The 21,868-nt window shown below is 32.2% G+C and overlaps 1 protein-coding gene across 1 annotated transcript in view; it reads right to left on the bottom strand.

Annotated features, from left to right (window-relative positions):
* Positions 1 to 21,868, bottom strand: part of LOC116771129 (uncharacterized) — a 56,771-nt gene that overhangs the window by 26,404 nt on the left and 8,499 nt on the right. Inside the window, exons 2-3 of the mRNA XM_032662859.2 lie at positions 19,738 to 19,904; positions 11,162 to 11,207 (exon numbers count right to left, since the gene is read on the bottom strand). Coding sequence (XP_032518750.2) covers positions 11,162 to 11,207; positions 19,738 to 19,803 — 112 coding nt within the window. The 5' untranslated portion in view covers positions 19,804 to 19,904. The remainder of the gene's footprint in view (positions 1 to 11,161; positions 11,208 to 19,737; positions 19,905 to 21,868) is intronic.

Raw genomic sequence — 21,868 nt, 5'->3', positions numbered from 1 at the left:
TTTGTCTAAATATTATATATATTTTCTAAATAATAATGGAAACTACACAAAACTAAGTCAAAGTAATGTACAACTAAATACTTTTTTTATAAAATATTAGGCCGAAACATTTATTACATGACTTTAACAGTTTTCCGTCTCTCTATCGCGTATCGCGTTACAACTGACCGCAGAGTGGGGATCAAGTGAAAGGCGCCTGGCAGAGCAGCCAAAGCCAAAATGCCGTTGGCCCGCAACAACGCTATTCGTGTATGATTGATAGTCTCATTGATTTGTTCAAATACTTAGAGCTAACTTTGTATGTGTTGCGCGTGTGATTTAAATACTTATTATATTCAGTCTAACCCCATGTTTATTACATTAATAATTTATTTATCATGTATACCAACCATCCTGCAAAACGTAGATCGCTATTAATATGTATGAAGAAAACTTTATTCTGTGTTTATCAAATTTCATTGCTGTTTAAGAATAATGAACAGAATATTAAAAACGCGACATTAATTTCGAGTTCATAACTAATTAAATAATATCACCATAACTTTCAGTTAAATTTTTGACGATATAAAGATTTGTTTGCTTCGAAATTTTTACTGTATTTTATAATATTGTTGTGTTGTGTTGAATCTGAAACTTTTTGTGAACAGTTCAGCCAAGCCATCAACCTTCGTCCTAATTTCAATCCAACCCTTAATACGTCCTGATTGATCGCATCACAGGCAGACGGACAGACAGCTGTACAATATATGTATAAAGTAAGATCTTGTAAATAGACATCTATCTGGTTGTTCATCGGGGACAATGAATATTTAACAAGAGAGTAAACACTTATCACTCCCGAGGGAATCTTAAAATAGATAAAATATTCACATTAAACTAATGGCAGCACTATTTTTAAATTCGGTTTTCGAACGACTTAAGGGGCAGCGGTTCTCAATGAATATGCATCTCATATAAGATCTTTTTAATATTTGATAGTAAAACCTCTTTGGTCGTTTCAGTGTTCGACAACAGTACTTCTTGAATATTGCTGTTTAATTCTAACTCTGTAATAGGTGTTAAAGGTTTGAGTCATATCAGCTTGTAGCTGGAAATGTATTAGACGTGCCACGGGAGCTGTTTATAAACACGAAACAAAGGGGAATCAGTTTTCATGGTCATGGTGTATATAATATAAGGAGAAAGATTATATTGTGTTCCTCGATAATAGCAGTACACGCTGAGAAGAATGAGTTAATAGAGAATATACATTGATTAGTGAAAATGAAGTATTGGTTGTTTTTCACAAATTCGATATTTTATTTGATCTGGATAGATTTTGATGGAAATTCGATTACCGCGTAGTTGGGGTAATAAGAATATTATCCTTCAATTAATAAACGATGTCACCGACACTGTTAGTTTGTAATAAATTCATAGTGACTTTCGTATTCTCATACGTTTGTTGTCGACCTTAACACTAAGAAGTTGACTCGTTTGTTTGTAACAGGATTTAGATTAAGATTTAAATACAGATAATCAATAAATAAAATATGATATTGAATAAATCAATTTATTGTATTAAAAATAAGAATATTATTAATATATATTATTGTAGCTATTTACCGCGGGTAATGGAACACGTGTTTATTTAGAGACAAGGAAACATTCACAACTGCAGAGGAACTAGATCTCACATTTAGAACTAACTAAGCTTTACAGACGCTAGTTTAACGGATTGTGTGTTCTATGTTTATGAAGCTAAGCGTGTTTTTATCTCGCGCCGGATGTGGGAAACATCGGAGCACACTTGAAATTCCGCCGCCGATCATTTTTATTTGGTCTGCACAGTATTAATATCTCATAACTGGAACGGAATCGGAGTATTATATGTAATGTTGGTGTTAAGTGATGTTTAAATTGTAATTAATTTATACCATTAGTTTGTTCGTATTTGGTGTATGAATAATAAAATATTAGTTTAATATATCACCCGGAACATGTACATACATACGGGCTATGACAGTGCATGTCACATTAACAGGAGGGAATGTATAAAACATAACCGGACAATCTTGCAAATGCATTTGTCTTGTTCCTGAATTAAGTCGTCCCCAACTTCCCAGACTGTTTTACAACTATTAGTACTCAGACAGATATTTCAACTGAATCTAATTCTCGATGCCATTGACGTTATCGCTTCATTCCTACTACTACAACTAATGTACAGCAAGATATGACATCCGAGCTCTTTATTGATATTCTACACAGCTAACATCAATCTATAGATAGTCGAAGTTTAAGAAAAACTTGACTTACAAAGTGCGGAAACTTAGTATTTTATGAGCTTATATAAATCGTGATAAGTATTTCAAAAAAATTATTAAAAATGACGTAATAATTATATCATATGACGTGTTTCCGGTGAATCCAAGAGTATAACACCATTCGCTTAAAGATAGAACGCTGGTCAAAGGAAATAGAATTTAAGGAGCCCGATAGGGCGACGATCGAATGACTATCATAAAATACTTCCGACCGATTAACATTTATATATCGCTCTGCGCGGCCGACTGTACACCCTACAACGCAGTTATAGATTGTGGATTATCACGTCTACACGAATGCTTTGATTTCTTTTCAAAACGTTAGATTCTTGAAATACAATAATTTGTTCGATGATCGCGGAATTAATATTGGTGTAACATTAATAGCAGCATATAGTATATATTATTTTAAAACTTAATATGTCTTAAGACGCTTCATTGTGTTGAAAGTGTAAATTCACAAATATATGTGAAGCTGAATTACACTCAGAGTTCTTAAACATATTCCAAATATATTTCATAAGCGATTTTTCGAAACATTCCACACAGAATGGGATTTTGACCCAAAACGTTGAACAATTAGCAAAAATTTATGTGAAACTCACAGGGACAAAGGATCAATTCAATAGACAGCGGTATTTGGAACGGGGGCTTTGTTTGAAGGCATTTGACGGATACAACCTCCGTGACCGCAACCGTTCAGGAACAATCACTTAATTATAACGTATTACACAAAATACATTCATAGAGACTATATTATTTTTTATCAAAATTACCTTTTTGTTTATCATCTGTGTATAATACTTTTTAATTGTTAGCCGTGTAGTCTGTTGTATTCGACTATACGGACATGTAATGCATGTAACGATCGTCTTTGTAATTCTGAGACTTTCCCGTAATTTCTTGTTCTTCAGACACAGCTTTCTCCTCTTCATTGTTGATATCCTATATTTATACAGCGATTAGCATCACAGACCTCACAACCTGGGACTATAGACTACACTCTACAGGCTAGACAATAACACAACCCGCATTGTTCTAACAATATTAGCATTACAAAACTATTTTAATACATGAGTATTTTCAAATATACATAGTTTTTACCTTAAGGACACACACACATACATACATATGTATATATATATATATATATATATATATACCATGTATATGTATATACATACATAGTTTTGAAAATTTGTAATGAAGAAAGTTTTGTCATAATTTACTACAAATAAAGTCGGATTTTAAATGTGGAAACTACAGTTAAAATAATTTATCGATATTCAAACATACAGAGACGCTTTCAGAACTGATTTTGATCTTAATATCACACAGCTTCCAATAGGTTAGGGAATTTACAAAAGATCACAGACGATCTCAGAAATAGGTATAGCGGAGGCGTTTGATGTAACCTGATAAGGTTATAGGAGACGAGGACCCAAGACGGTCAGCTTAAGGTGGAGATGGTTTGATCGGCCCTTTTGATGTTGCTACCATAAAAAACTAACGCCAAAATTAGAACAATATAACACTTAGTATCGTAAACAAAGTGGCGGGCGGTGTAAACAAGTCCTTTATAGTTGTTTACGTGAGAGACGTCGACGAGATCACTTAGGAGTTTAAATTATATTAAAAACTGTTTGTTTGTATAGGACAGTGAACTCCCTGTAACACGACGGTATACAGGGGGTTACATGGAGTAGATTCAGGTAAACAGGACATTTGAAAACAGTTAACAATATTGTTCTGTTCGACAGAATGAAACAAACATTATACAGATGCCTGACACGTGGAGACGTATATTAGGTGTTATGAGACCAGTGTTCATTTTTATCGACATAGAAAAGGGAGGTTCTTATTTAAATGTATAGTTTCATTACATTTATTTAGAGAATCTTGTATGTTTATTGAAATTTGACGAGAAACATTGACCTTTATTGACTTATAACTAATACAATTCAGATCAACCCTGCATATTTCTCGGAAATCTCAATACAAACCACACTGGTTTATATATATATGGGTGTGATAGTTTTTACTGAAGGTCTTATGTAAATGTAGATATTTGACATAAAATTTTAAGCGGTGATTTGTATTAGCTATTAACATGTTACCTGTCACCTTCGTAATTCGTGTCTGAGATAACACTGAGCAACACGAGGTCGCTACGATATATATAACCTCTCATATACATAACCGATTGTAAAAAAGATTAGTTAGGATGTATATCAAGATATCTGTATTATGTTTTGTCTGGTTAGCAAAGTTTATATGTAATGGAATCACTCAAACATCTGCTAAACAATAAAAAGTACATACAATAAACTATGTGTCGATATAATTTTGGTAAGCAGCCTAAATGAATTAAAAATGAGAGCAGAACGGACCGTTGTTATTAAAGATTCATCTCACAGTCAAAGACATACTGTATTAGGTTCTTTAATTAAAAAAATTACCTGTTCTTTTAAACTAAATGTAAATCATGTAATATTTAAAATCTGAACATCCTTCAAATTAGTACAAATACTTTATAAGATTATTAACTAAAAGAAATCGTCATAATAAGTGAAACGATGCATTTTACATTACAATAGCTTTTTATTTTAATAAAAATAATCAGCTTGTGAGTGTAACGTCCTCAATGAACGCGGACGACAATCTCTTAAGACCTGTTCCTTAGCAGGTGTTGACAGCAGCTGCTTCCAGGACTCGAGGTGGTCGCGCGTAAGGTAATAAAATCCAGATTGCATTTAATTCATGTATACTTTTAACTATTAACGTCATATTAAGGTGCTATATACTACGAGTGGATATTGTTAGCTTTAAAATCAATGAATAATTCAACAATGTTTTATTTAATGCTGGCTAGAAACGCGACTTTGACCATGTTTTAATATATTTTCAATTTTAAAGCATTTTAAAACGGATTACTGAACAGTGAACACGCAGTTACAGAAATATTTGTTTCTTCAAACTTTCATATCTTTGTATTAAATAAGGAGAGAACTATTTTTTAAGTATTTAAAAAATATATTTAAAATATAACTAATAATTTTGTGTTGATGTCTTAATAAGTACATAAATATCATTTCATTAGTATAGACGTTAAAAATATTTTCAGTTGTTTTTCTATAATGTTAAGTTGAGAATCATATTTGAATTTTAATTATAAAATATACAATGAACACTTATTGAACCTGCTATTTGCGGAATGTCGAGTTCCAGACGTTTTACCAACTAAGCTATCGTGACCGGACTCTAGTCGGTGTATTAAGCAAAATTATTATATATCATTGTATAGCGAATGCTACATATATCCTATAATAGTAATACTTGTGTAAACTCATTAACTTTAGTCTTATCCATAATCAATTCATAATCTCTTATTAAGGTAAAGTATTAAATCTCTATGTTAAAAAAGATATTTTTTGTGTTGACAACATTAATGACGTTAGTTCAGACAGCACGTGATGTATTAAAGATATCTAAGAACATTCGATAACACGCCTTGTGGTAATACGATAAGACACAGTTTCCGATGCAGTAATTTTAACTTTAAGCATGTAGTTAGCCTTGTAACATCCCTTTGAGCTAACTCGACTTGGAAAGTCTTGTGTTCGATGAATATTGATGGGTATTAATTAAAAGTTAACATTTTAACTTCACCTAAAATAGAACATTAGTGTAGAGAATAATAATAAAACATAGTAGTTATCAGGTAACAAACAGACAAACATGTACAATAATTTCATGAGGTACACGCACACATGCAGACAGATAGAGCAGAACAGCTTCATTTAAAACAGACGTCCACAGTGTTGTGTTACAAACGTAACGCGATATGATTTAAATACACATTTTGTATTAAAATTTCCCATCATTTTAACGAATAAATTAAATGTAACCTTAATACTTACAAATAGAGTCTATAATTGTTTAAAATATATTAAAAATAAGGTGTAACTAGAACGAGTATCATAAATTATGTTGAATTAAAATTATTATATTAATAACAAAAATAAATTCAATAACGCTTAGGAAGTCATTAAAGTCGAAGTTGTCCGGGAGTTAGCTAAGTTGATGGGACGTCTGCTGTCACTTGATATTCAATTAAATCGCTCACCGATACTAACATCTTGATAAGGAACTATAGAAATATATAGTATGTGACTACTTTGAAGCAGCGAGCAAGTAAACATTTTAATGCCGAATATAATTAAAACTTATATGGGAAAACGAAGACGAACAGACAGACGGAACTTTATGAACAGTGAGGAAATATGAATAGTGAAGTAACGAGCTCATGAACAATGATTGATAATATCCATGATCAATATAGTATGGGAGGCAGCCGGTGAGGTAGGTGGGTTTAAATTTAATGTCTTCAAATAAGGTTCTATTTCGGTAACCGCAGTTTTATTTGAACATTGACAAGTTTAACAAAGTTGAGTCATCGCAAACGTTAAAGAAATTAAAATGAAGAAGTTTAGTATCCCACCGATTCCTTTCATTCGATCGAATGCTATGAAATATATCGTTACGTGTCAGCAGTCAGATTATGTCAAATAAAACGGGAACAGTTAAAATATATACGTTGAAGATTAATTGCGAGACACGTGTTTATATAAAAATAATAAAAATATGTTAATAAAGACGCCAGCAACAACAATGACGGCACAGAACTGTAACAACTAGGGCGGAGCGATATTTGCATCAATGTACAACTATGATGTTCAGTGATCAAATCTGATTCAGCACAAATAATACCAACCGATTCTAAATCTTATTACATTATAGCTGGAACTAAAATCGCTCGACTTAGTATATATAATTTAAGTTCAGTTTTTGAGGTGATTTTGGTTTGCCTTTATTAAAAGAGCATCTCATCTACATTAATGATATTATTTAAGCAATAAATTCAGTGTACACAATATAAAACACGCGCTATGAAAGCTGTTAGCTCTCAATTTACGTTGGAGAGTCTCGTATTCGTTTTATTTCCCTTGTCCTCTTCAAAAAACGGGGAGTTACAAAATATCTTACAACCAGCATTTAGGTGAGACAATTCAAAAACAAATATTATTTATAACCTTAAAAGATATAGTACTTATAGTACTTATTAAAAAATATTTGGTACAAAAAATTGTAATCTACTAACAGAAACTTTTAAGAAGTTAAAATGAGGATGCTTAGTATTGCTATACACATATATATATGTGTATATATTATAATAATTAGTCACAGTTATAAGGACAGTGAACAATCATAGAAAACAAACGACTTATTGGCAGATTTATAGTTACTTTTAAAATAGATTCGGATTCCCTGACGCTGATGTCACCTTGGCTTCTCGGGAAAGCAGATTCACTTATTTATAGAGACGACACCGGTACATACATACACACGGTATTAAAAAAACTATCATGAGACTGTCTAATAGCTTATATATACTATACAATATAGTATTGGTTAATAAAGAAAGGTCAAGGATTTTTTGCACAGATCTATAGATTTAATTGAAAGCTTTGTATTGATATTTGATTACTGTTGCAAAGCGTATAGGTCGTTATAATAGGCTGCATAGATTTAAAGCACACCTATATATATTGATTAATAGCATAACAAATCATGTTTATTATATTATTTTCACATATATTGAAAAATTCTATCAATGATCAGCATTGAGTAAAGGAATTTTGATTCATTTTAAGCTACACATATGGCGACAGAGGAATTGATATTAGTAAAACTATTAAAACTATAAATTGTTTATATGTGAGACGGTCATTAGATGATCTTTAACATTGAATACACTAATAATGTTTGTGAGTTTCTAATGTTTGTATATAAGGGAATCCGTTAAATGTCATAATCACGGACCATAGTGTTATAAATACATAGAGCAGGTTTCGTTCGTGTTTTGAAAGCCGTTAGATGTATCAAATTAGCAACCCTTTACTGTTTCATTGATTTTCGCTTAGTTTAGTTAAAATAAAAAACTCCGAACGTTTGTTACATTTATATAGCGTGGAGTAACATTTTATTTAAGTCCGTACACTCCAGAGCTGTCTGTACAGTAGAGTCGCAGCATCTTTTAGCTGGCTGTAATTTATGAGATATCACCTAAATGAGTTACACATCACAAGACAAACATTCATAATGTAGATGGTCTCAGTTCTCACGGTGTCGTGATCATCTGTCTGCCTGCCTGTCTCTGAACGACTCTACTTCAAGGAACGTTTGTTTGAGAGCTCTTTGTTTGTATTTGAATAGATCTTGAACTGTTCTTTTAATTTGAAAGTCGACTTTCAATATGAAGTTATCGTCTAGATTTAATATTCCACGGGCGACACGCCTTTTGATATTGTCGTGTTAGAATTTTTATTAATTTTAAGACTGATATGTTATATATTATATGGCAATGTCAGCCGTTGCGGGATGCGGACAGATGTGACAAACAAACATGTTTCTAATAATGGAATTATTTTATCGTTGAAAATATATATTTCTCGGTAACCGACCGTGGTGAGAGTATCAAATGAGATGTTTTTTTTATATCAAATATATTTTGCTTCTGCATAATGAATGACAGTAGCGGATTCTGTTTTCACGTAAATATTCTTACACACATCATAGCCCGCTTTGTCTTCTCTTTACATGACTGTAAAGGGATGGAGGACATTCTGATAATAGAGTAGAAAGCAGTTAAATTAAAACATTATACACAGTTATAAATTAAGATGGAGGCAAAAGAAATGTGTACTTTAATACTTAAACATTAAAGTTATTATCAACTGAAGCATTGCAAATATGATATTTCTTTTATAATAAAATTATATTTTTCAACTCTTTTATTTCAAGATTGAAATTTTACTTTTCGTACGATAGATTAATCATGTTTTATAAGTAACGTAAATTATTTTATGTAAACACCCGTGACAGAACGGCCACATAAAAATATTAAATTCTTTCTTTATTAGTATATTATAACTTTTGACAATGTATCTTAAATTCACTTTGACACAGTTAAATTAAATCTACTGATGCAGTTCAGTTAACGCTATAACTATCACTGTATTCGGTCAGAGCCTGCGTATTAACTAACCAATATATCCCGGCGATCACTCTCTTTTAATAGACTACCATAACGACACTCGTTACATTAAAATTATCTATTGCATATTATAAATTGTTATATATTTGTGACAACTTGTGAATATGACTTGAGTGAAAAAATAATGTTACGTATATTATGTATGCGTATCCTATATATATATTATATGCCTTATATCTGTTGTAGGTTTGCTGCCCAGGTATCAATATAGCTCATTGTATGTCCACGAAAGGAGCACAGAGCGACAACATCCAGTTTTTATAAGTTCAATTGAAAACATAAAGCATGAATGAAGGCCCCATCCGAGCAAGACGTCTTAATTAAAAATTCGTATAATAATTGTGGTTTGCATTTCTTACACGGCTCGCGACCGGTTATAAATGTTATCTGCATGTTGTGTTGTTACTCAAGCATAGCTCGGATATTTAACATTACTGTACAGCTTTCATTTCAGTTATAAAGTAAATTGTAAAATTGTATAATCCTTTAGTGAAACTTCAAATTAATTACATTGCATAATGTATGGTTGTAATGAGTTCAGTATTTTGTGATCATTTCTTATAATTCTTGAAAGCTTATGTTTTTGTAAGAATATCTATTATCAAAGTAAAGGCAGTGTCTATGTAGGTTTATAAGTGAGTAACTGTTCCTAACTTTGTAAAGAGATTGAATCACAAAAGGTATGAATGATGAAGATTCCAGAAGGAGATATGTATGAAAAATTATAAAGAAGAATGAATAAGGAATGATCCGTCATTAAAACAGCTGGTAACAAAACAAGCACGCAATCGTGACTGCGGTTTAATAGAACTAGTAATGTATTAATGAACATTAAGAGACTGCGATCTTCCTAGTAGAGACTGGGCGGCCTTGAACGACGTCACACGAAAAGGCGCCGTGAGAACTGGATCCCGTTATTCATGAGACAGTAAATATGCTTTGAACATTCTTTACTATTACACGCAACTTCAACAATTATATTCAATATAATTTTTCTCTTTGTATTTTCCGAGGGTAGTTTGTTTGTAACGTTGTATCAGAATGCTCGAAAGCTATAAATATAGCTTTTATTGCACTTAAAGTAAGATTAGGGTCCGAGGCTTATCACAAACTTACGGAACCCTTCGTTTAATTAATCTCAGATAAGTGAGGGTAGATTATACATCAAATGGCAAAACGGACTTTAACACCAGACTATAAGATATAATATAAACGACTCGCCTGTGATGCGACAAATCACGTGATTAAGTCAGTATTATCGGTAATTCCACGCTTTGTTTATTTTCGTTCGATATGTCCGAATTCACTAATGACATGTTGCGGCTTTGTTTCACTTCATGTATTAAGTACACGTTCAGTTCTAATAAAACAGTCTAGTAGGAACGTTTGTCCGTATAATGAAGTAATTTACAATAAAATTTTGAAAGCGACGTCATAGGACTCATAAATTTATTTGCTAGGCGTTTTATATAGCCAGCCTTAGATAGCATTTATTTATTTATGTGATGAACTGCTTATTGTGACTCTAATAGAGAATGTCGTGCCAAGCAAAGTTTCTCCAAGTCTAGACCGACCCTCTTACACTACCTGCGTCTCAAAGACTACTTTACTGAATATATTATACACTACACAATATTAAGCAAATACCTACTCCGCTTATTTAAAACTTCACTATTTAAATTTATATTACAGGACATTGGTTCAAATATGGCTAAGTAACAATTAATTTTCGACATACCTGCTACAGGAGACAGCTTCCTCATTACACACCATCGTGATTTCCACTGAAACAATATAAAAGATATTATTATAACACATATATGTGATAATAATGAACGATTTTGTTCAAGACATGTTTAAAGTTAATATTAAGTAATGTGAAAAAATATATACACATTATGTATTCATTAATTAACGAAATACGTGAAAATCAAATTGTTTTCAATTTTAATTGGTTGGAATAATTATTACATAATAGGAACATTGTGCGTTCATTTCGTCTGTCGATTGTGTCATTAAGTAAGCAGTTAGACAATCGAAGATAACATTTTACGCAATAAAAGACATTGAATATTATTATAAATAAAAATATACATTATATTTCAATGTGGCAGAGAAACCTTACCTCATTTTACTCACAGCACATAACAATCAATGTATTATCATAAGAATGTTATTTTATCGTAAAAATCTAATTGAATTGAAATTGTTATTGCATTTGTAATGTATGGCATGTCTATATTCGTTTAATGATAGTTACATTTTTTATAGTACACTAGTTTTTCTAATATATTTCAGAGTATGGGAAGTATAAACGTCAGGAAGAAAAAAATATCTCATAAATGCTGGCTTACGTGGACATGGATAGAAAAAATTGAGTGTGTAATTAAACATGATGCTAGTCTTAGCCTTTAGGGTTCAGCTGACATTTTAGGATTTTTGCCATTCAATTTATAATATAAAATAGGAATTATAAGGAAAAAATATTAGAGAGGTTCAACTAAACATTGTTTTAGAATACCAGAAACATACACAAGCAATAAGTATCATCATTGTGATACAAGACGCGTGTTAAAAACTGAGCACAATTTTCATTTAAATCACTGACCAAACAAGCATATATCGCAACTCATTAGCACGAATTAGTAATAATATATACTAGACAGTTATCTGATACGAGCACTTGGCGTCGCCATATCCGCCGCCACTCTTCAGAGTTACTCTTTACCCCCACTCCACTACGGGGTCTACGTGCGACATGCAATAGGCAGAAAAGTGAATTATAGGTTATGTAATGAAAGTTACACTTTAATAAAAACTAAGTTTAAAGATGAGTATTTAATGATGTTTCATTTTATTTACAACATATTGTGTAATAAATAATATTGTACATATAGTACAAAGTCTCTGGAAGTGTAATGACAAAGTTTGGACCCCATTATGATTATATTGAACCCATTAATATTTGCACTTTAAAATAAGTAGTTTTATAAATGTTACAAGTATTAATAAATAACAACTTATTAATTCAAATTAATATGCAGGATTTTAAAATTTTTAAGTTATTTTATTTATATTTCACATCTCGTAATTATGTTTTATGACACGCTGTAACGGAGGGTAATAAATAATAAAAATTAATATAAAATAATAATAATATGAATAAAAATGTTACATACTTCTAAATAAAATAATATTAAATTATGAGAATATAAAAGTTAATGTTATATACGCTTAAAAGAGCGTTTATATGTAATTAAAATGAGGTAATAAAAAAGGCTTCTATTGAAGAGGCGGTATCCGCGAACGGCGAAATGTAGACGCCTTGTCATTGACACTGTCAGCATCATTGTTTACAATTTGAACCCAACAATAATATTGTATCCCTTCAAAACCAAAACTGTTTCATGGGCACGAGTGACAGAAGATCATGTTTGAAGGATGTGAACAGCTGCACAGGATTTTTTATTTAAATATTTCAAACAATCTACAGAGGTTTCATTCACTATATATTTTGTTAATAATTAGATTTTTAATACATATCAAAAATACTTTTATGGTTATTAAATTAAAAGTATTGGAAGTAGTTAAAACATCCTAAATACAAAATATTGTTTTCAGAAGGTAATAATTAGGGAGAAAGAGGTGTTATAGATTAAGACAAGAAAAATATAGGAACATTAGCAGACGATGTGTTTAAAAGATATTGAGAATGTAAGGAAGATGATTCTGAAGATAATAGTAGGCCTTACTATTAGACTGCATCGTAACATACGTACGGTCGGTGTATAGGTTTTCGTATGAAATAAACATACATTGATGTGTTAAGATTCATGACGAGAACTGAAAACTAATTGAATATATTATATTAATATGAACCAATGTAAGATTGTTCTCATTTATGTTTATTTGGAAGTTGTAAAACTTAATTGTCTAAACAATATGTTATTTCAAACAAGTTTAACCTATTAATTACTTCAGCAATAAATCACTTATGAGGGTAGATCAAAATATAGCTGTATCTAATTAGTAAAAACTTGCATCTGTTATTCACTTTATATTCATAGAAAAAGTCTTCAACATATTGTGAGTGGAGACAACCGTATCCAAGATCTTGAAATTAGAGACGAGTACTTTGTTAAATGTATACAAGTGCCATGTTCCCACCGGATGTATAAATTCGATTTAAACGTAAGCACCTTAACTGCTTCTCACTCTCTATTTCAGTCTGATTTAGACTTGGATCTAGTATGAACCTATGAGATCGGTCTAAGTTATTACCTGGTGTTTGCAACTTTGTGTATAGAAAGTGATTTTATTGCCAGTGACGCCATGTTAAATCAGACGTAATATATATAAACAAAGCATATGTAATAAGTTTTAAGAAATAAAAATAATATCTTGATATATTTTGTTTTGTTCTTTTCATAGTTTATTAGTATTTATTATTATAAACAAGGTGGTCTTGTGGGCGCATTCCCGTTGTATCTACTCCGCGGCTGCAGTCGTGACCGCGTGTAATGCAACATGCGACAAATGGACTAAATAATAAAGACTTAGTTTTGTTCACTTCCGAATTGGATAAAATATCAATTAGCCAACAGACATTAAACTTATTTCTTATATATATATATCCAAATATATCTTTGACTAAATAAATACAAAGGGAACTTCCAGTTACCAAAGAAGAGCCAAGAACGTCCAACTTGCAATTAACGACTGAAACATTAATTAATTAATTAATTTTATTTATACATGATGTATGTATAGGGTTTTCCATTAAGGGCGCTTGATCGTGCAGAACTTCCATCGTAGCGTGTGCTGTGTGGCACGTAGCGCCGTCCTGTTGAAACCACATGTTGTCCAGATCCATATTCTCGATTTCAGGCCAAAAGAAGTTGGTTATCATCGACCGGTATCGCTCACCATTGACGGTGACGGCCACACCATTATCGTTTTCGAAAAAATACGGACCAATCACGCCTCCGGCCCAAAATCCGCACCAAACAGTCACTTTCTGCGGGTGCATTGCCACTTGGTGAACCTCGTGTGGATTGGTCTCGTCCCAAATACGGCAATTTTGCTTGTTGACATAGCCATTCATCCAAAAATGCGCCTCGTCGCTGAAGATGATTTTTTTGCCAAAATCGGCGTCAACTTCCAACTGCTCTAATGCCCAGTCAGCGAACACACGGCGCTGTCTATGGTCATTAACCTTGAGCTCTTGGGTCAGCTGGATCTTGTACGGGTGCAGGCTCAAGTCACAACGCAAAATTCGCCAAGTTGTCGTCTGCGAAAGGCCGAGTTCCTGTGCGCGACGCGGAATTGACTGCCGCGGGTTTTCGAGGACACTGTCGCGCACAGCGGCGATATTCTCGGCAGATCTCGCGTTACGTTGACGCACGGGAACCGGCTGATTGTTAACTGACCCGGTTGACTCGAATTTGTCCACCAATCGACGGATAGTCGACTCGGCAGGACGATCATCGCGACCGTAAAACGGGCGAAGTGCGCGGAACGTTGCTCGAACTGAAGACCCATTTTCATAAAACAATTTTATGATTTGCACGTGCTGCTCGACACTGTAACCTGCCATGGTGATTTGGGAGGACGGAATGAATATAACACACTGCATTTGACAGCTGTCACTTAAACAACATGGCCGCAATCAGCTGTCAAAGTTCAAGCGTCCCTATTGGAAAACCCCTTATAAATATTTGTCCAATTATTATATCTTATATTATATCTTATAATTAATATATCTGTACATTATAATTAATAATTACTATCTATGAAAATGATATTCAAATATATGTAATTATATAAAAAAAATACTGACATGAAAGTGTATACAAACGTTTCCATGTATAATTCTTTGATTGAATATTAACGGCGTATAATATTAAAAACGATGTGGTTTATGGTTGAAGTTGGGACTCTCAAACTAATCAAAAAACTTTGGTAGTTTCAAATCTACATCATGAATAGTGGTAGCGATATAAGAGTGCTTTTAATTCAGAACAGAAGTACTGAATATATATATGAGAGGCAATTAGAAGATTACATTCTAATAGAAGTATCGAAGGTATCCTGACATGATCGCGTGTAAACGCTCTACTCGCCCGTACCTTATATATATCGTTTATAGCTCAGTTATATTGTAAAGCGTTTGTTGTTGCTGTGGTCGATGTTATTATAAGAAAACCGTGTCCATTGCAACAGAGGTGTAACAAAGCGGTTCACGCTCGACTTAGTATCGAACTACCCACCGCGCTGGTCACCTGTAGTGAGTTCCTAAACACGCTCCTGTCCTGTTACAACTCTTACATGTTCATATTCTTGTTACAAATCAATCAATGTGTTGATAATTTTCAAATCTTTATACATATATTTCTGTTATGTTCTGTACGTTTGTATGTCATCGAACTCCTTAACGGCTGGACCGATTTGAGTGAATTTTTTGGATGAATTTGGACGGCGCGGCGCCCTGGATGGTATAGAGTCACTAATCATATCAACAGATGGCGCTGCAGGCAGTATATATATTGCTGAAGCTGAAAAGGCTATAACGTAGGTTACTATACTTATTGTTTTAAGACACCATACATTTTTATCTGAGCGCAACTCTTATGTTCACTCACACGGAATCTCGGTCATAAACTAATTATTTATTTAAATATAGATATGTACATACACAGATGTATGTATAAATGTTCTTGTTATAGTCTTTGTAACATAAACTGTAATTGGGATTAAAAGATGAGAGTTTTATTTTATGGCCACACGACCATACTATAATATTTCCTGAATAAAATAGTCTATTAGTTCTCATAAACCATGAGAAAGGCAAACAGAACATACTCGGCACATATACGGACGTTCACAACAAACTTTACCGATGAGGATTTGGATGTTAAACTCACAACCTACCGCATTTAAAATTGGGTAAACATTGTAGTCGCTGTGAATTATTGATAGAACAAGATATGGGACAGATCGTAATTATTATTTGACAAAAAAAAGTTATTATTTGTTCATTTCATACAATAATGACTCGTACAATAATTCTAAAGCTTACTATTCACGTGAACTAGATTTAATTTTAAAAAAAAAAGTATTAAATAAATGTTTTCTTAAAAGATAAAAAATCTTCTGCCTCTTATTTGTAAATAAGGTTAATGTTGCGTAATCAAACGACTTCACAGTATATAATGTGATAATCTCAGTAAGTCGTTGCTCAACACTCAAGTCAAGGGCAAACACAACCTCTTAGTACTATTGACTATATAATCAAAGTAAATTAATATTTAAAAACACATTACATTTAATAATTTTATTAAAAATTCACTAACCGATAACCCAAAATTTTAAATCCAATCCTTTTTATATATTTTTAATTAAACTTTGTAAATCAATTTAATTACGGCCGCTGTCGAACCTTGAGACCACAGTTAAGTCAAGTCAGTAAATACAAAAGTGAAATAACAGTTACAAATGAAACAAAAGTAAATTCAATATAAAGAATAAACATTGAACGAGTTACCCGTAGTATACACTCAAAGGGTGAAATACGTTTCAGCAGAATTAAAAGCCCGAGGGTCCGGGACGAGGAGAGGTCAATTATTACAGATAATGCGATTCGGTTTAACAAATTTGGGATTTTTTTATTAAAATATTTCTACCAAATATATCATATATTTAGTAGAAATTGGTAGGATTCAAGGTCATTTGATTTCAATATATGAGTATTGGTTAACTTAGAACCAGATAAACACGTACGTTACCACAATACATAGTTTTCTTAGAAATATATTTTCTTATGAAAGACTGGCTGTAGTTTTTTAAGTATACTAAAGATACGTATAACTATTGTTATGTCATTTTTTAATAAAGTAATTGTGAATTTTAACGATCGAAAAGTTTAAACTGTGTGCCATACAAACATAACTTGAATGTACATATAAAAAAATTACACCCTGTAATGTTGCCAGGTAGAAAAATATTAGTTGGATGAAATATTCAAGACGCAGGACCGACGTCCTCTCGGCGGATAGAGATGAACTGATATAGGAAGGAGAATAGTAAAAATATCTGCTGAATAATTACAAAATAGTTATAATAACAACGGCTTCGGTAACAAATTAAATATTTAATAGACCATTTTATTTTAATCAAATATTATTATATATTTTAAGTCGATCACAAGTTAATACATTTCGACTAACAACATATTTATATTTAAATATTTTTTAATAATTTACAACTTCAAATATCTAACGGTGACACTGCTGCGTGTACTGACGTCATAGTTACGCCGCCATCTTGTTATAGCTCAAAGTGCGTCAAACGTTCACATCACAATAGTATATTATAATATTGCAATATATATGAATAACAGTTGAAAAATAATGTGAAAACAGCACCGCGGTAGTGCGGTTAAAGACGGAACGCAAGACACGCAGTAGGAAACAGGGAGACGGTTTGGAACGAATTAACTTTTAGAATTGCATTGCGATTTAAACCGTATCTCACAGCCGTAAGGTACAATTCAGCTTAGACTTTAAAATACACACGTTCGCTTACAAGGGAATGTAGACTTTATTACATTACATAACGCTCTATATTAGACTGTATGCGTGTTATACACTTTGTACAAATCGTATGCCGAAGCTTCATTGAAGCAAGATAACGGTATTGTACTAGCATTTACTTACACCGTACTCAATACGCGTAGTTTTAATATTACATACATTTCAACCCTTTAAGTTAAACTTATTTGAAATTGTCCTGGAAGTTTAGAAGCGGCTCTGCCTGCGGACATGTTTCACGTGGGAGTTTTGTCTGCAGAACTGATGGAAAGAGAAGGAAACAGAGAAGAAAGAGATAGAACCATTTAAATTAACTTACATACATAAAATATTAATGTTATCATATTAAATGTTGATTCCAGTAAGGTATTATAGATCTAACAGATTGTATTCGGATCAAAGATTAGGAAGTGATATCAGACAGGGTGCGAGGAGTATGGGAGAGGGGGTTCTGGATATCTCTAAGAGATTATAGCATGGCTCTTCATAGAAGAGTGATAAGAAGGAGAAGGACGATACGAGCAAGGAGGGAGCGAGGGAGGTTTGAAAAATATCGTGATCACCACGGAGGAGAGTGAGTTCAGATAAATTACGATTAAACGAATCGACAGTAGTAAGGAATGGTGATGAAGATGATGAAGATTATCACCAGCATCACGTACCCTGTGGTGGATATAAATCTTGGACATACATTGCGCACTGGAATTTAATTATATATTTTTTATATATAAGAATATTATATTGTAATTTACGTAAGAACGGTATGTATGTAAGTAAATACATAGTCATGTTAACTATCCTCAGAAGTTTATATATATATCTACAGATGTTCCAGTTCTTTCACTCTCAAGTGTTGACGATGACAGATCTCTTAAGATAATGATCTTATTGTTTCTTTCAGCTTATCATGAGACGTCACCATTCTCAAAAATACATGCGCCTGATAACCTTTCAGTACAGCTGATATATCTACATGTGTCTAGTTATACTGGTGTTGCTATATTTATTTTTTTTACTTAAATCCACATATAAGATTAAAATAATATTGAAATATCTTTGTCTCAAGATATCACATGATTAATAGTTCAATGATAAAATATATATATTTTGTTTTTACGACCTTAGAATATATTTCCAGTCTAGACTTAATATAGAGCTAACGAAAAGCCAAGGGTCAAGGTTCACGTTAGTTTGGATATTAGCATTATGTTATAACATATATCTAACGAAACGGAAGTTATTCATCATAGGATGCTGAATGACTAACATGGCGTCCGACGTGTCATACAAACACTTCCGTGATATAAACAATGAATAATATATTTGTTAAATAAAATATATTTACGACAAATAGAGTATATAGTAGGATTTAAGACGATTATTTTATTTAATGAGAAAGTCAAAGACATTTTTCTTTAGTTACGACTATTAGTACATATATATATAACATAATATATTTTCGTGGTGATACCGCAGCGGTGAAGGTGTCCATTATCTTATCAGCGACATATTTCTGAATATCGATATTGCCGATACGCAAAATATTATCACACTGATAAGCCATAATGTTGCTTGTGTCGTGCACATAAAGATCACTCTCCCGTAACTTGGACCGCGAGTAGTTTACGGTCATCAAGTGCATTAAAAGTTGATACAACACGTACGCTCTTTGAATATTTTTCTGTTGTAATATTTTTCTAAATAATAAAACATTATATTTCTTTACCTTTTTTCCGTCCCGAAATTTAACAGTCCCCTCGATGATTGAAGTGGCGGGACTGGTGTCCGCCATTTTCGTTAGTGATCGTCAAGCGACGTTGCAGCGCCTCAGCAGCGCCATTATGATTTATAAAGCCATGGCGACGGAACTGTTTCACTCGAAACACTTTGTACCTGAAAAGAAATATACTTTATTAATTATAACGAAAAAGAAAATAAAATAAGAAACTCAAAGGGGAAAGTTAATAACGGCGAGTTGAGTCGAAGTTAAAAGTTGTCGGTAAAGACTTAACCGTTAGTTTAACAAGCGTCGGGCGAAGTCGCCGGTTTAACTTATATAACGTTCAACATTTAATTGAAAAACATTTATTAATTTATATGTTTTTTTCTATATTTTGTTTTAGTTATATTTATCATTTACTTATTACTTTATTGGCATTAAATAAGTATTTTCTTAATTCCAGACATTTTTCAAATTCAGTAAAATAAACATAGCCTTTTTTTTAAACACGCATCATATATGTATGCACTTTTTAAATACGTGACCACAATTTATAAAAATATATACATATTTTACTTATAATAATAAAGTAGGTATGGCTCGTTCATTTTTTGTCTGTCATAACTTATTTTATTAATTCAAAATAAACAATTGAATTGAATTAAGTTAAAATCCTACCGGGACGCGATACGCTTGTCATTAATTCTGAAAGCTGAAACTTTTGACTCGCGGCTGGCGTTTGAATGTTTTAGGAGCTATGAATTAATGTGAATGAAATCAACTGACAGTCGGAAACGCTACAAGTGTTGTATAGGGTATGGACAGACAGGCAATATATATATATTACCCACAAAGAATATCATATGTATGTATTAAGACATATGTATATATGCTTATAAAAATATTGTTCCGTTTTCAATTATAACGAAAAAATAATAATGACGATTAGTTAATTGGCTCTTTAATATTAAGGTTTTCAATAAAACATCTACATTATTCAAATTCGTTCACAATCGTCCGAGACGCTGACTTTTAATGTTAAATAATTATTAATAAATTACTTATAACTTCATTTTCTGGAAAATTATAAATCATATTCATCTACATTTAGGAAAAATATGTTTTGAATGATGTGAAAATAATTATTTAATTAATAAGTAATTTTTAATGAAGTTCTTTTTGGGATGTCTGAGCTTTGCACTATACGAAAAATCACGTTGATTTGATCCATTTGATCTTCCTTCATGTATAATAAACTGATAATACACATCATATATGTACATTACGTACAGTGATATAAAAAATAATATATAATATATTTTCGTATAGTAAATCATATTTAGAGTCATTTGAAATGAGCGGCCGCTGTAAAGAAAGATTCTAGCGTACGCCATAAAAGCCCCATGGGCCATACATTACGGGGTATTCAATAAACGTGTACGGCCCCCCGGGGACAGCAACTTTATCCTCGGATTTGTACATTTAAAGTTAACACAGGCTGTTGTGTGGAATTAGAAAACTAAAGCAGGCTATATATTATCTAATAATAATGAGTGGTGATCAGTAATGAAGGTGATGTCGCGTGAGACACGAAGTCTTCATTAGATTCGCTCGTTTAATTATAGATTATGACATAAATCTCTTACACGCATATACATGATTAATTTGCTGAAACTAACCGTTACCGTATAAGTGACAAATAGTAATTAAAATGTACTGATATGTTTAGAAATTAATAATGAAGAATGTAACGTATTTAGTCTAAGAGAAATATATTTGATTGAAATTTTAGTATCATAGAAATGATAATCACACTGTATATTTTTAGTTATGAACACGCTGTATAGTGAACATGTTGCAACTTGCGCAAGGGCAGAAAAGTATAGCGTCAAAATAATCAACGGACCCCCGTTAGATTGACAGAACCAATATTGGCGGATTGCGTTCATATATCATAGTATTATTAATTAATACATTAGACTTACGGAATAAATATATCCGTAGTACTTCCATCCAAATCAAAAACCGATAGTTTCATCGTATAAATAAAAAATACAGATATGTACTTGGTTATCGTCTAACCAATTATTAACGAACACTTACACATCACGGATATAACGGTATAGATACAATACAA

This window comes from Danaus plexippus, chromosome 17 (genome assembly GCF_018135715.1).
Source record: "Danaus plexippus chromosome 17, MEX_DaPlex, whole genome shotgun sequence".
Classification (NCBI taxonomy): Eukaryota; Metazoa; Arthropoda; class Insecta; order Lepidoptera; family Nymphalidae; genus Danaus; species Danaus plexippus.
This window is presented reverse-complemented; position numbering and strand designations above follow the sequence as displayed.